The 12,737-nt window shown below is 31.9% G+C and overlaps 1 protein-coding gene across 11 annotated transcripts in view; it reads left to right on the top strand.

The window, feature by feature from the left end:
- CPEB2 (cytoplasmic polyadenylation element binding protein 2) overlaps positions 1-12,737 on the top strand; it is a 63,944-nt gene that overhangs the window by 31,912 nt on the left and 19,295 nt on the right. For 5 of the 11 annotated variants that reach the window (XM_036852293.1, XM_036852290.1, XM_036852288.1 and 2 more), the window contains one exon: positions 5,841-5,864. The exons of 4 other annotated variants lie outside the window; for them this stretch is intronic. In XM_036852293.1, the coding sequence (XP_036708188.1) occupies positions 5,841-5,864 (24 nt within the window). Of the gene's footprint in view, positions 1-4,261; positions 4,350-5,840; positions 5,865-12,737 lie in introns of all 11 variants that reach the window. 2 more of the 11 variants (XM_036852298.1, XM_036852299.1) reach the window with 2 other exon arrangements.

Genomic DNA, 12,737 nt, shown 5'->3' with positions numbered 1-12,737 from the left:
AATTTGCATATGTTTCACGTATTCTGTTAAAATCCATCTGAAGGAAAGTACTGTATGAGATAATTTGTTAGATCATTCACAGATGTTCTTAGACTGCTGAATACATAGTAAACTAGGATGATTTAGAAGTATATCGTAATCACAGTAGAATGTGTTGGTTCTGTGAGCAGAGCTTAGTAGCCGCACTATTTTTACAGCTTATACTTTTTGGTTGCACCTAAACATTGTTAAACTAATTGACTTTATCAGTTGTCTAAAGCCTTTATAAATAATCTAGATGTTAGGTTGAAAGTATTTCATAACATAGTAGACAAAAGCATATTTTATTAAATATATATTTTCAGTCATATTTTCAAATTCATATTTTCAAAATGACTTTGAAAGAGTAAAAATCATGTCCTGTGAATAGATGAAGGAATTGGATCTGTTTGGAGAATATAAAATTAAGGCAGGCAAGAGTTGCATCTGTGGACAAATCTGTTTTTTCATTATGTGAGCATTTTTCACAGAATGCCATTTTAGGGCTACAGTACATGCTCGGTACAGTAAGCCATCCTGGAAATTCTGAACTTCTTCTGGTAAGGGACTAGGGGAGAAAAATTATAATGAAACTAGGACATCAAAAGTGTTTAGGCCAGTAGAAATAATTTGATCCAAAGAGAAAAAAAAAAACACTTCACTCATTTGGGATCATTGGTTAAGAGGGAAAGCAAGAGCAGAAAATTGGGTATATTTATAGGGTTAGAAAGTATTTGAATATTAAGGATTTAGATAATTTTTGTAGACATCAACGTTATTGAAGAAAGAAGTGAGAATTAAGTGATGTTAATACCAAACCTCTGCCTATACTAAATTATTATTAAATCTTATTGACTGATTAAAGAAATTATAGCATCTCGGCACATAGACCTGCTTTTTAAATTGTTGCTCTTTTTAGTTTGTTACAGATTTCACTCACTATTAGGCAATTGATTAAGTAAGTTGTATTACTTAAGCAACAAGCATAGCTAATATTACAGACTTAGAAAGTCAATATTGGTAATAAATTATGCATCAGTATTTTGTGTGGTGGTTTAGCAGTAGTTCGTGGTGGTTAGCATCACAGACTCTGGAGCCAGGCTATCTGGGTTTACACCCAGGTTTGCTATTTCTAGCTGTGTGACCTTGGGCAGCTTAGCTAACTTCCCTTTGACTCAAGAGTCCTCATGTGTAAAAGAGAGGCAGCATGCTGCCTGCCTCAGGGGGATCGTGTGAGAAGTGAGTGAATTCATTCATGTACAGTATTTAGAACAGTTCCTGAAAGTCAAAGTTTGTTGTGGCAATGGGTGATGAACAGTGACAAAAATGACTTTGAAAGAGTAAAAATCATGTCCTGTCAATAGATGGAGTTGGATCTGTTTGGAGAATATAAAATTAAGAGAAGACATAACTGATATTTTCAACTGAAGAATGTTATGTATAGTGGACAAAGAAGGCTTGTTTTGTGTTATTTCAAAAAGCCAAACTAGAACCATTTGGAAGAAGCTATTTAGGGACAAAATTTGAGTCAATAAAAGTAAAATGACTTCTCAAGCAGTGTTTTCTAAAGTGTGGTACACTTACCCCTTGTGGTACCTAAGATGATTTTTGATGGTGCACAAATACACATTAAAATAAACACATGACTATTACAGCTTAAGAACATTTCTTAGAAAATACAGAACTGGCAGAAATCTGTGATGTTACAGTGGTGCTAGGCTTGATTGAGTCCATTAAAAAATAATACATAAATATGAGTATAGTTGTTATGAAGATAAGGCAAACATTGTAAAGATTTTGTGATTCTGCCTTTCTAATTAATTAGCATTATGGCTAAACATGTAAGTATTCCTATAAGGGATAAACAGGGACTGGAATAAAGGTCAGGAAGTTGGTCAAAATAGGTAAATCTATGAACTACCCCTGGCACATCCTTTAACTCTGAGCCTCTGTTTACTCAGATATAGAAAAAGTTATAATCCCACACCTGTATGTCTCATGAAGTTGTTATATACATTTTTTTTTTAAATTTTAACAGTAAAAAATGCCGTAGAAATGTAACTGCAAGTAGGCTCCTACTTCTGAACAGACCATGTTCCTCAATTCAATTAGAAATCCAGCTGAATTGACTAGTGGACACTGCCACTATTGAATAATTCAAATTTTGTAGAAGAGTCCAAATTTAACATCCAGAAGTACTTTAGGGAAGTCACATTATATAGGAATGGGTAAATTGTCTAAAAACCAAAGGTTTTACTGTCTGATGTTAGAATGACGGCTTTAATGTTTCTATTTCTAAGTGTATAAATCTTATACTTTTAATTATCAATAGTAAAAAACAAAATACAAAATTTTGAAAAACATCCTGTTTTCCATAGAAGTAAGGAGCAATACAAAATGATGTATTTGAGTATTTGTTTCTATTACTGTAGGAATTACTGTACTCCCTTCACATGTCTCCCAAGGAAAATAGCTTACATTTTTATTAGTACATACGATTTTTCAAAAGGAGAACAGATAGAGCAGAAGTATGGGGAGGGGGTGGCGTTAGCAAGCTGGTTTGAAATTCAAATTTGTCGTGATTAGCCACATACAGCCATGTTTGTAATCAAGAGCTTGCTCTACTTTGGGAGGAAGTTATGTGTATCTTTTAATTAAGAAAATTTACTCAGTAATGAAATTGTTTTAAGTATATTAAGTTATGAAATTAGGAAACTTGAGTATGCAATCAGTTCTTTTTTTTTATGCTGATGGAAGTAAAGTAGATAGCAGCAGATTTATTTTGGATCTTGAAAAGGATTATGATTTGGGAGGCATATTTCTCTCCTTGGTTTTGGCTTTTTTAGAGCAAAAAATAAGAATGTCATTAGTTTCACACCAAGAGAACTTTAACCTTTAAATATTTCCAGCTGATTTGGTATGTTTACCCATCCCTTCCTCCAGCTGCAGTAATTCAGGTACCACAAACTATAGCTAAGAGTCAATATATAAGGGCACAAAGGTCCTAAGGAGAATGTTAGAATTATCCTGTTTCTTTTTTAGTAGCTGTGGGTTAGAATCTAAGTAAGATCACTGGTAATACAGGACCAAAATGTAAAGTCCCTTGTATAAGAAAAGTCTTCAGGCTTTTCTCACATCTTTCTTATTACCTTCATTTAAAACAAAGAAATATATATATGTGTGTGTGTATAATATATATTTTAACACACATGCATAATATATATATATTTATACATGTATGTTAAGTAGCCAATTCCTCACTTTTTCTAAGGTTTTATAAATTTATGTAACTGATAATATTATAAATACAGTGTTTTATACAACAAATTATTTGCTTTTTTTCTAAATCATATTCTAAATGAGTTTGGGAGGAACATATTGTTTTAAGAAGTCTGTTTTAATTAAAACATAATGAATACTAGACATTTAATGATTTTTCTTCCTCACTGAGGATTTCTGATAATTCTGATTCAGTTGCATTGGAACATATCCCTGAAATTCACATAGAAATATCGGTAGAAAAAGTGAGTACACATACCACTGTTTAGCGTGGTGGTAGCAGATTGGTTATTTCCATGACAGGGAAGAGGAGACGTTTCACATGGTTTAGCTTCATCTGCAGTCAGTTCTATTTTTGGTAATGTAAAGACTTGGAATCTGAGAGTTGTCCAAAAAATAAGTGCAATAGCTCTTTACAGGATTCTAAAATTCCTCAGGTATGAGATAGTTGGAGAAATTTTCTAAATAATGTGTTCAAGCCTAAGACTGAGATGAAACCTAAGATGTTGTGAGTGTTTGTGCATATTTTCACTATTTTAATATTGAGTACCCTCAGCTAAGAAGCATAAACTGGTTATGATGTCATTAATTTTCTCAATAGATCATGAAATATGTTACACATTATTTCATCATAATTCATAATTTGACTTTAAATTTGATTAAAACAGTTTCATTTGCTTTATAAATGTTTGACCCTCTACAGCTATGAATGAAATTCCCCAAAGCAAATTTATACTGGATTAATGCCATTAGACCAGGCCTAAGGATAAGCAGGAAGCCCAGCTCCTAAGACATGCTGTGAAGTGTTTTGGGGCTTATTGACCATTTCCATGCTTAATACAACTAGTAAGACTTCAGGGAATTCATTCTTCTATAGCCTGTTCTTGATAGCTCCTTTTATAATTCCTGTTGTCTGATTTTCCATAGTTGACTTCCATCTCTTTGAAACCCTGTTTTCCTTAAGGCCTATATAAGTTTTAGAAGACCTACACAACAAAATTCTAAATGCTGGTTCCACCCGTACCCTCATCCTAAACTAATATATAGGTCAGGTAAGCTATATGTAATCTATATATATACAGATTATATATACAGAAACACACACAGAGGTAAGCTATGTATAGACTAGTATACAGGTCAGGTAAATCTGCCAGGCTTTGAGGTAACTGGACTTCATGGACAGGTTTAAGTCTGCAGCAGATTATATAACTAAAGACAGTAGAATGGCAGGGATGCCAATGAAGTTACTTTATATAAAAGACTAATATTTATTGACTTATTTCTTGAAGTGTAAACGATTAAGAGTTTTCAAGTTTGATTTTCCTCCTTTTTATTATAGGGGAACTACTGCTGTATCCTCACCTTGTAGGCACACTTCTTTATATTAAAGCCTTATTAGTATAAATTTTTTTTTTAATTTTGTAAAATCTCTATAATAGAATGTATTTAATGAGATGAAATGTTTTCCTTTGATCTTTAAGTTTTATACCTTTGGAGAAACTACATTTCTGACAACTTTTAATATATATTTTGATTTGAAATTTTTCAATATCAAATTTTTCCCAGGCCTAAAAAAATCCATGAACATAAATTAAGATCTTGATTTTGACAGTCGTTTTTGGTTTACTGTTAATTCCAGAGTGGAAATACTCATTGTATACTCAGATTTGGGGGGAGGAGTTATTTAAAAACAAGTTGCAAATTTTATCAAGCTGGTACTTTCTTATGAAAAATGCTGTATTTTTTTATCCATGAGGAACTATGTAAACTGCTAATAACATAGGTTGAAATGCTTTCTGCTTTGTAGTTTTACAATATTTAACACATGTACTATTCTTTGATGATACTAATAAAAATTTGTATCTAAATCCCTCTTACTCCAGATGTAGAGACATAAGCGCTTAGTTAGCTGTTATAAATTGTACCAAAAAGATTGGAAGCATTATTAGCTATGGTATATCATTAATTATTTCTTCAGTTAAACAAGTTTGAACATGGATTTATTTCTTTACATTCTATCTAAACTCTACAGGCTTCAGAGAATGAATTTAATGTTGTTATATATTTTCATTCTTCTGTGTCTTCCATTTACTTTTTCCATGCAGGGCTTGGTATAAAGTGATTTAGATATGAATTACTAGTTGGACAGTATATGCTATATCACTCTTTTATAATAAGTAGAAAAACAAGGATTTAATTCAAGTTATTTCCATTCATTGGGAAAATTATTTGGGATGCTATTTAACCATAAACTGTTACTTATTCCTATCCTGATTAGATGAAACAAATACTTATTCATGAATTTTAACATGAATGAGAATAAATTATATTTTTCCTGTTAATTTCACAGTTTTTATACAGTTCAGATGATACACATATGAGTGCTTTGTAAATATTAAAACACCATGCCGATGTTATGTGATGACATTGTGGTAGCTCTTAAGGCAAAGTAGCACTAATTTCCAGATGCCCACATAGCTTTTGTATATGTGGGCTTATTTTTAGTTCTGACATTTTACAATTTGTCCTTTGTTTACATGCAGCAAGGAGTTATGGGCGAAGACGAGGTAATTCATTTCTGTTTGCTATGGTATAACTCTTTCTAATTGGGTTTTACTGATCAATGTTGTAATTAATTATCCCAGATTTATTATGCAATGTCTGGAAACTCACAGAAAAAATTGTATTTTGATTTGAGCACTTACTTGTCAAAGTTTTGAATCCTAAATATCTTAACCTTTAAAGTACATTTTCATACTAATATGGTTATTTAATAAACTTTTCCATTTTAAGCTGTCCAGATTTTAACTGTTTTTAAAGTTATTTGTGTATCTTTTAAAATAAACCTGCCGTTTTTAGTTTTTTAAAGAGATTTGTTTAATAAATACTAGTGAAGGTGACATGCTCTCTCAATCTGTAACTGATTGTCTTATCTATGGTATGTAATTTACAACACTAGTTTATTAGTTTTATGTTTGACCCAGTTGAAAATGACAAATACCAAACAGATTACTGTTAACACTGATATATAGAAATCATGTTGCTAATATTTCTCTGTGTCTTCTAAGAATATAATAGTTTCTCTCTCGCTGTCTCTAACACCATACACACACACACATTCTTTCTCTCTCCCGCAAAAGTCTTCCCCTCTGGGTTCTTGTTATCTTAAGGAAAAGGCCAGGACTATATGATACTGTACTATTCAGCTTCCTAGGAAAGCAGCTGACATTTTCCATGGCTTAAACTTTGCTTTTCTTTTTCATGTGCAGAAATTGATGGGGAGAAAGGTAGATGTGATGATGGGATGAGAAGAAGCAAAAGTAACTTTACACTAGATTGTCCTCTAAGTGACCAACAATCATACTATTTATGTAGTTGTTGTAAGTGCCAAACTGAATGAAAGGATTTTCCTTGACCCCTAAAATCTCCCTTGAGCCATGGAGGATAGACAGTGATAATAGTGCCTTTTGATAAATTTTATATATGTGTGCCAGTTCTTCAATTTCTTTTTATCTAGTCAGGAGTATGTTACTTTGAAAACAAACAAGCAAAACCATTTGTCACCATTGATGACAGAAACTAGTATTTTATATTTGTAAGTAGTATTTTGAGTTTTGTATTTCACATTGTCTGAATTTAACTTCATTTTAAGAATTTGGTTTCTTCAAATGCTTCACTGAATCTCTTGGTTCTTTATTTTTCTAAGAAATTAGAGGTTATAGAAACTCAAGACTTAGAAAACTGAAGCTGAATAACTTTCTAAAGATTGTTACTAGCCACTGAGAAGAGGGGAAGAATTGAGAATTTTGGTACCTATTTTCAGTTCTATGCACTATCTTATTTCACTATGCTATTTTAATATGGAGCTTTAATTCTCTTGAAAAAAACCCATTTACCAATCTGTGATTTTTTAGGTATTTTTGAAACTATAGAGCAATTTAGGATTCTTTTCTTTTTATACACTTTTCATCTTTTAACCTTAGTGTGATTTATATTTAATCTGATTTGGTATACTCCAATGTAAATATCATGACCTAGGAATTTCTTACGAACAAGGTATAAGAAAGTCATGTTGTTTATCTTCTTTTATCTCAGTTCAATAATTGTAGACTGTGACTATAATATCAAGAAAAAGCAAAAATTTCTGCTTTTAGATAGGAACTTGCTACTACTCATATATATCTCTGTCCTCTGGGAGCCATAAAGATTTCCTCTACTTCAGAACTGCCTCCCAGCATTGGAAGAAAGATCTCACATGGTTTTAAGGCTTTTGGTAGAAGCCTTCTATAGGACAGAACTGACAGTTGTCACATTTATATGGCTTAGTTTGGGGGGGTAACACCTGAATTTTCCTCTCAAATTATATGGCATTAGTAATTTTTTTAGTTGGTCCTCTGTGAATAGTAGGAGTCTGCTTTTACAATTTTGGATTTGATGGTCAGATGAAAATATCCCGTGATAAATCATAATATGAAAAAGAATATATATATAATATATATATTTTATATAACTGAGTCACTTTGGTGTACAGCAGAAATTAACATTGTAAATCAACTATACTTCAATAAAATTTTTTAAGAAGTTTACCCATTAGAAATAACTGTTGAGAGATTTTATTTGAGTTTGAAAGTAGTTTAACACAGTACGTAATAAAACATTAAAAAAAAAAAAAACCCACATACCAAAGGAATGACTCAGAAAGAACTAGAAGTAGCCTGGCTCTCTTCCTATTTTCTACTCATTTTTTCCTCTTCCTATGCTAGAGGTTATATCAGTATCACATCAATAACCTTTTAACTACCAAGGACCCCTTTTATGGGTTCCATGTTTTAGATTTGGTCCATCAAAGGAAGTACATTTATTCGTTTATTTAGTCATTTTTCTTTTCTAAAAAGAAATCTCATACACATCAGATCTGTTGATGTGGGATGTGTCACACTGAGTTGATATAAATTTTGCCAAAAAATAAGACATTGTTCTTTACCAGTGCAGTGGTGGGTGGACAGTATTATTTTCTCAAGGCATTTTGACTTTATAATCTAGTTTAGGAAGAACTATTTTTTCTTCTTTTGTCACCTTTGACTCACCTTTAAGCTCAGGCACAGAGTAGCTGTTTTCATTTAGAAGATTTCCCGCTTGACTGCAGTAAAACCAAATTACTACCAAAATGAATTTATATATTTCAATATCTTTAGTAATGTCAACATAAGAACTTTAAATCAAACTGGGTACAGATATTAATATATGGAATATACCTTAGGAATAATCAAAATTTAATTATACTGAAAGTAATTAAGAAAAAGCAAAGGTTTCTTTCCCTACTTTTCATTTGTGTCCTGCCCCAACTCCTATGTATTTCTGTACTATGGAAGCCATAAAGAGTTCTACTCCAGTGCTGCCTGGGGGCCAGGATTAGAAAGGAGAAAGACTCTCACGTCTATCTTCTGCGTTTATTGTCTGTTCAATGTTTATTCCATTCTGAGAGTGAACATGCTCGTCTGAGCTTGGCGTAGGGTGGGAGGTTGTGAAGGGAGTTGTGAAATGGAACTTAAACTCTATCTCTCAATCTAAAATATTTCTATTATTGCAATCTTCCCTTTAATAAAGGATTAAAGGGCTGCTCTACTCCAGAAGGAGTAAAAATATATAGAATATTTTTTAAAATAATAGAAATAAAGGACCTACAGTATTTTAGTTAGTGGTACTAAACACCACGAAGCAACCTTTTCTAGCAGACAAGCAAAGCTTTAGTTAGTAGATTTTAGTAGGTGATATATGGAATGAGAAGATAGGAGAAATACTTTTTAAAGGGAATGAAAATATGGAGGTTTAATTAGAGAGGTTGGATTTAGTCGTACTGTGTATGTAGCCATTCATATTCATGTGCTATAATGAATAAGTAATTATCAATAATACATTATACTTAAAATATTGCTTAAAAGTTGACCTGGGATTTTCTATGATTAGATTTAATTTGAACTCATTTGACTCTTTTAACAGTCTTGTGAAGTAGCCAGAGTAAGTGTATACCCCCTAATATCGCCACTACCAAACCCTTTTATGATGACATAAAGGCTGAAAATTTTCATCTTTGATAAATACTTTTTTGACATTTTTTTATTGAATTATAATTTGCATACAATATTATACTAGTTTCAGATGTACAACATAGTAATTCAGTGTTTGTGTGCATTACAAAATGATCACCATGATAAGTCTAGTAACAATCTGTCACCATACAAAGTTATTACAGTATTATTGACTTTATTCTCTATGCTGTACATTACATCTCTGTGACTTACTTGTTTTACAACTGGAAGTTTATACCTCTTAATCCCTTTTACCTATTTCTATTTCATTTATTCCCCTACCTTTCTCCCCTCTGGAAACCTCCAGTTTATTCTCTGTATCTATGAATCTGGTTCTGTTTTGTTCTGTTTATTCATTTGTGTCGTTTTTTAGATTACACATATAAGTGAAGTCATACAGTATCTATCTTTGACTTACTTCATTTAACATAATACTTTCTAGGTCATCCATGTTATTGCAAATTGCAAGATTTGCAATTTTTTTTTCGGCTGAGTAATATTCCATGGCATATATATATCACATCTTCTTTATCCATTCATCTATTGATGGACACTTAGGTTGCTTTCATTATCTTGTCTATTGTAAATAATGCTGCAGTAAACATAGGGGTACATATATCTTTTTGAATTAGTGTTTTCATTTTCTTCAGATAATACCCAGAAGTATTATTGCTAGATTGTATGGCAGCTCTATTTTTAATTTTTTGAGGAAATCTCTATGCTGTTTTCCATAGTGCCTGAATAAGTTTTTGTTCCCACCAACATTTTATGAGCGTTGCCTTTTCTCCACATCCACGCCAGCACTTGTTGTTTCTTGTCTTTTTGATAACAGCCATTCTGACAGGTGTGAGTTGGTATCTCATTGTGGTTTTGATTTGCATTTCCCTGATGATTAGTGATGTCGAGTATATTTTTGTGTATCTGTTGGCCATCTGTATGTCTTCTTTGGAAAAATGTCTATTCAAGTCCTCTGCTTATTTTTGTTGTTGTTGTTGTTGGTAATTGAGTTGAATGAGTTCTTTATATATTTTGGATATCAACCCCTTACTGAATATATCATTTACAAATACGTCTCCCATTCAGTTGATTGCCTTTTCATTTTGTTGATGATTTCCTTCACTGTGCAAAGCTTTTTACAGTTTGATGTAGTCCCATTTGTTTATTTTTGCTTTTGTTATCCTTGCCTGAGGAGACATATTCAAAAAAAAAATATTGCTAAGACCAGTGTCAAAGAGCTTTACTGCCTATGTTTTCTTCTAGGAGTTTTAGGTCTTACATTTAAGTCTTTAATCCATTTTGAGTTTATTTTTGTATATGGTGTGAGAAAGTAGTTCAGTTTGATTCTTTTGCATGTAGCTGTTCAGTTTTCCCAGCACCATTTATTGAAGGGACTATCTTTTCCCATTGTATATTCTTGCCTTCTTTGTCATATAGATTAATTGACCATATAAGCGAGGATTTATTTCTGGGCTCTGTTCTGTTCCATTGATCTATGTGTCTGTTTCTATGTCAGTACCATACTGTTTTGATTACTCTAGCTTTTTAGTATAGCTTAAAATCAGGGAGCCTGATACCTCCAGCTTTGTTCTTCTTTCTCAAGATTGCTTTGGCTATTCAAGGTTTTGTTGTTGTTTTTTTTTTTATGGTTCTATACAAATTTTAGGATTATTTGTTCTAGTTGTGTGAAAAATGCCGTTGGTATCTTAATAGAGATTGCATTGAATCTGTAGATTTCTTTGAGTAGTATGGAAATTTTAACAATATTAATTCTCCTATGAGCACAGTATATTTTTCCACTTATTTGCGTCATTTCAGTTTCTTTCATCAGTGCCTAATAGTTTTTAGAATATAGGTCTTTCACCTCCTTACTTAAGTTTATTTAGGTATTTTATTCTTTTTGATGTGATTGTAAGTGGGATCGTTTTCTTGCTTTCCCTTTTCTGATAGTTCATTATTAGTGTGTAGAAATGCAACAGATTTCTGTATGTTAATTATTTTGATAACTGTCAGAGAATGGACGAAATCTTCAAAGCATGACCAAAAAAAAGCCAGGGTAATACTATAAGACAGGGTCAGCAAACTATAACCCACAAGCCAAGGATTCTGGTTTTTTAAACAAAGTTTTATTACAACACAGTCATGCCCATTCAGTTACTTTTTGTCTGGTTGCTTTGGAGCTACAGTGATGACAGTTGAGTAGTTGCAACAGAGAAATGTATGGCCTACGAAGTCTAAAATATTTACCATCTGGCCCTTTACAGAAAAAATTGCTAATCCCTCCTCCTCGAAGAGACTGACTTACCTACCCTACACCTATACCCAGACATACCAATTTTTAAAAGAAACAAAATTTTAGTGAACTTAATTTTAAAGTAAATATATTATGTCTAGACATTAATTTACAAAGATATACAGGGTACTAGGTTTTAACTGATTGTTTAAATTAAATATCTTATTCATTCTCTGTGATAAAAGGACAGACCTATTATTGGAGCAAAATACTTTTAAGTAATAAATGTACCTTATAGCTCCTGTCTCAGTTCTTTGGAGAAACATGTGTGATAGTGATTCTATCTGATTAAACAGATGGTGCCTGAGAGAGATCAGTCCTGGACCTACTTCTGTTGTTTTGATAGTTTTTTTAATCCTTGCATATGAAATAAAAATCACACTGGTGGGTTATTTAACCCAGTAGAGTGGCTGCTAGGATCTTGAGGATGGGAGGAATATTCATCCTTAATAATAATAGTTTGTTTTGTGTTTGTTTTTATTTTTAAAACAACAATCAGTAAATAAAAGTACAGATATACATTGATATCAAAGAACCATGCTTAGGTTTAAGCTATAAATTGACTAATTTTGTACAAATGTTTTCTTTTCCTCTCCTGGTAATTTTAGTTTTCTTTTTTATTCATGAACTTGATGAACTTTGCTGAGAAGTGTTTCGATTTTTTAAGTTTTCAAAGAGCCAACTTTTGCCTACATTGACTTTTTTTTTACATTAGTTTGTTTTCTGTGTCATTGATTTTACTTTTTCCATTTCCTTGATGCTACTCTTTTTGTATTTAATTTATTCTTTTTCTACCTCTTTGTGGCAGAAACTAGGATTATTTATTTTAAGCATTTCTTATTTTCTAATATGCATTTAAAACTATAAAATTCCCTGTAAGTATGAAAATTTTCCTCTAAGTAAGTAGCTCTTGCTACATCCCACAGATTTTATATTGTGATTTCATTATCAGTCAATTTCATTCTTTTGAGGTATAAAAACCTGAAAATATATCCTAGTTTCAGAGCAAAAAAGGAGAAAGGTAATTTAATTTTGGTTGAAAACTGTTGTAAATATTTTAG

This window comes from Balaenoptera musculus, chromosome 5 (assembly GCF_009873245.2).
Source record: "Balaenoptera musculus isolate JJ_BM4_2016_0621 chromosome 5, mBalMus1.pri.v3, whole genome shotgun sequence".
Classification (NCBI taxonomy): domain Eukaryota; kingdom Metazoa; phylum Chordata; class Mammalia; order Artiodactyla; family Balaenopteridae; genus Balaenoptera; species Balaenoptera musculus.
Note: the sequence above shows the minus strand (reverse complement) of the source record. Positions and strands in the feature narration are given on the sequence as shown.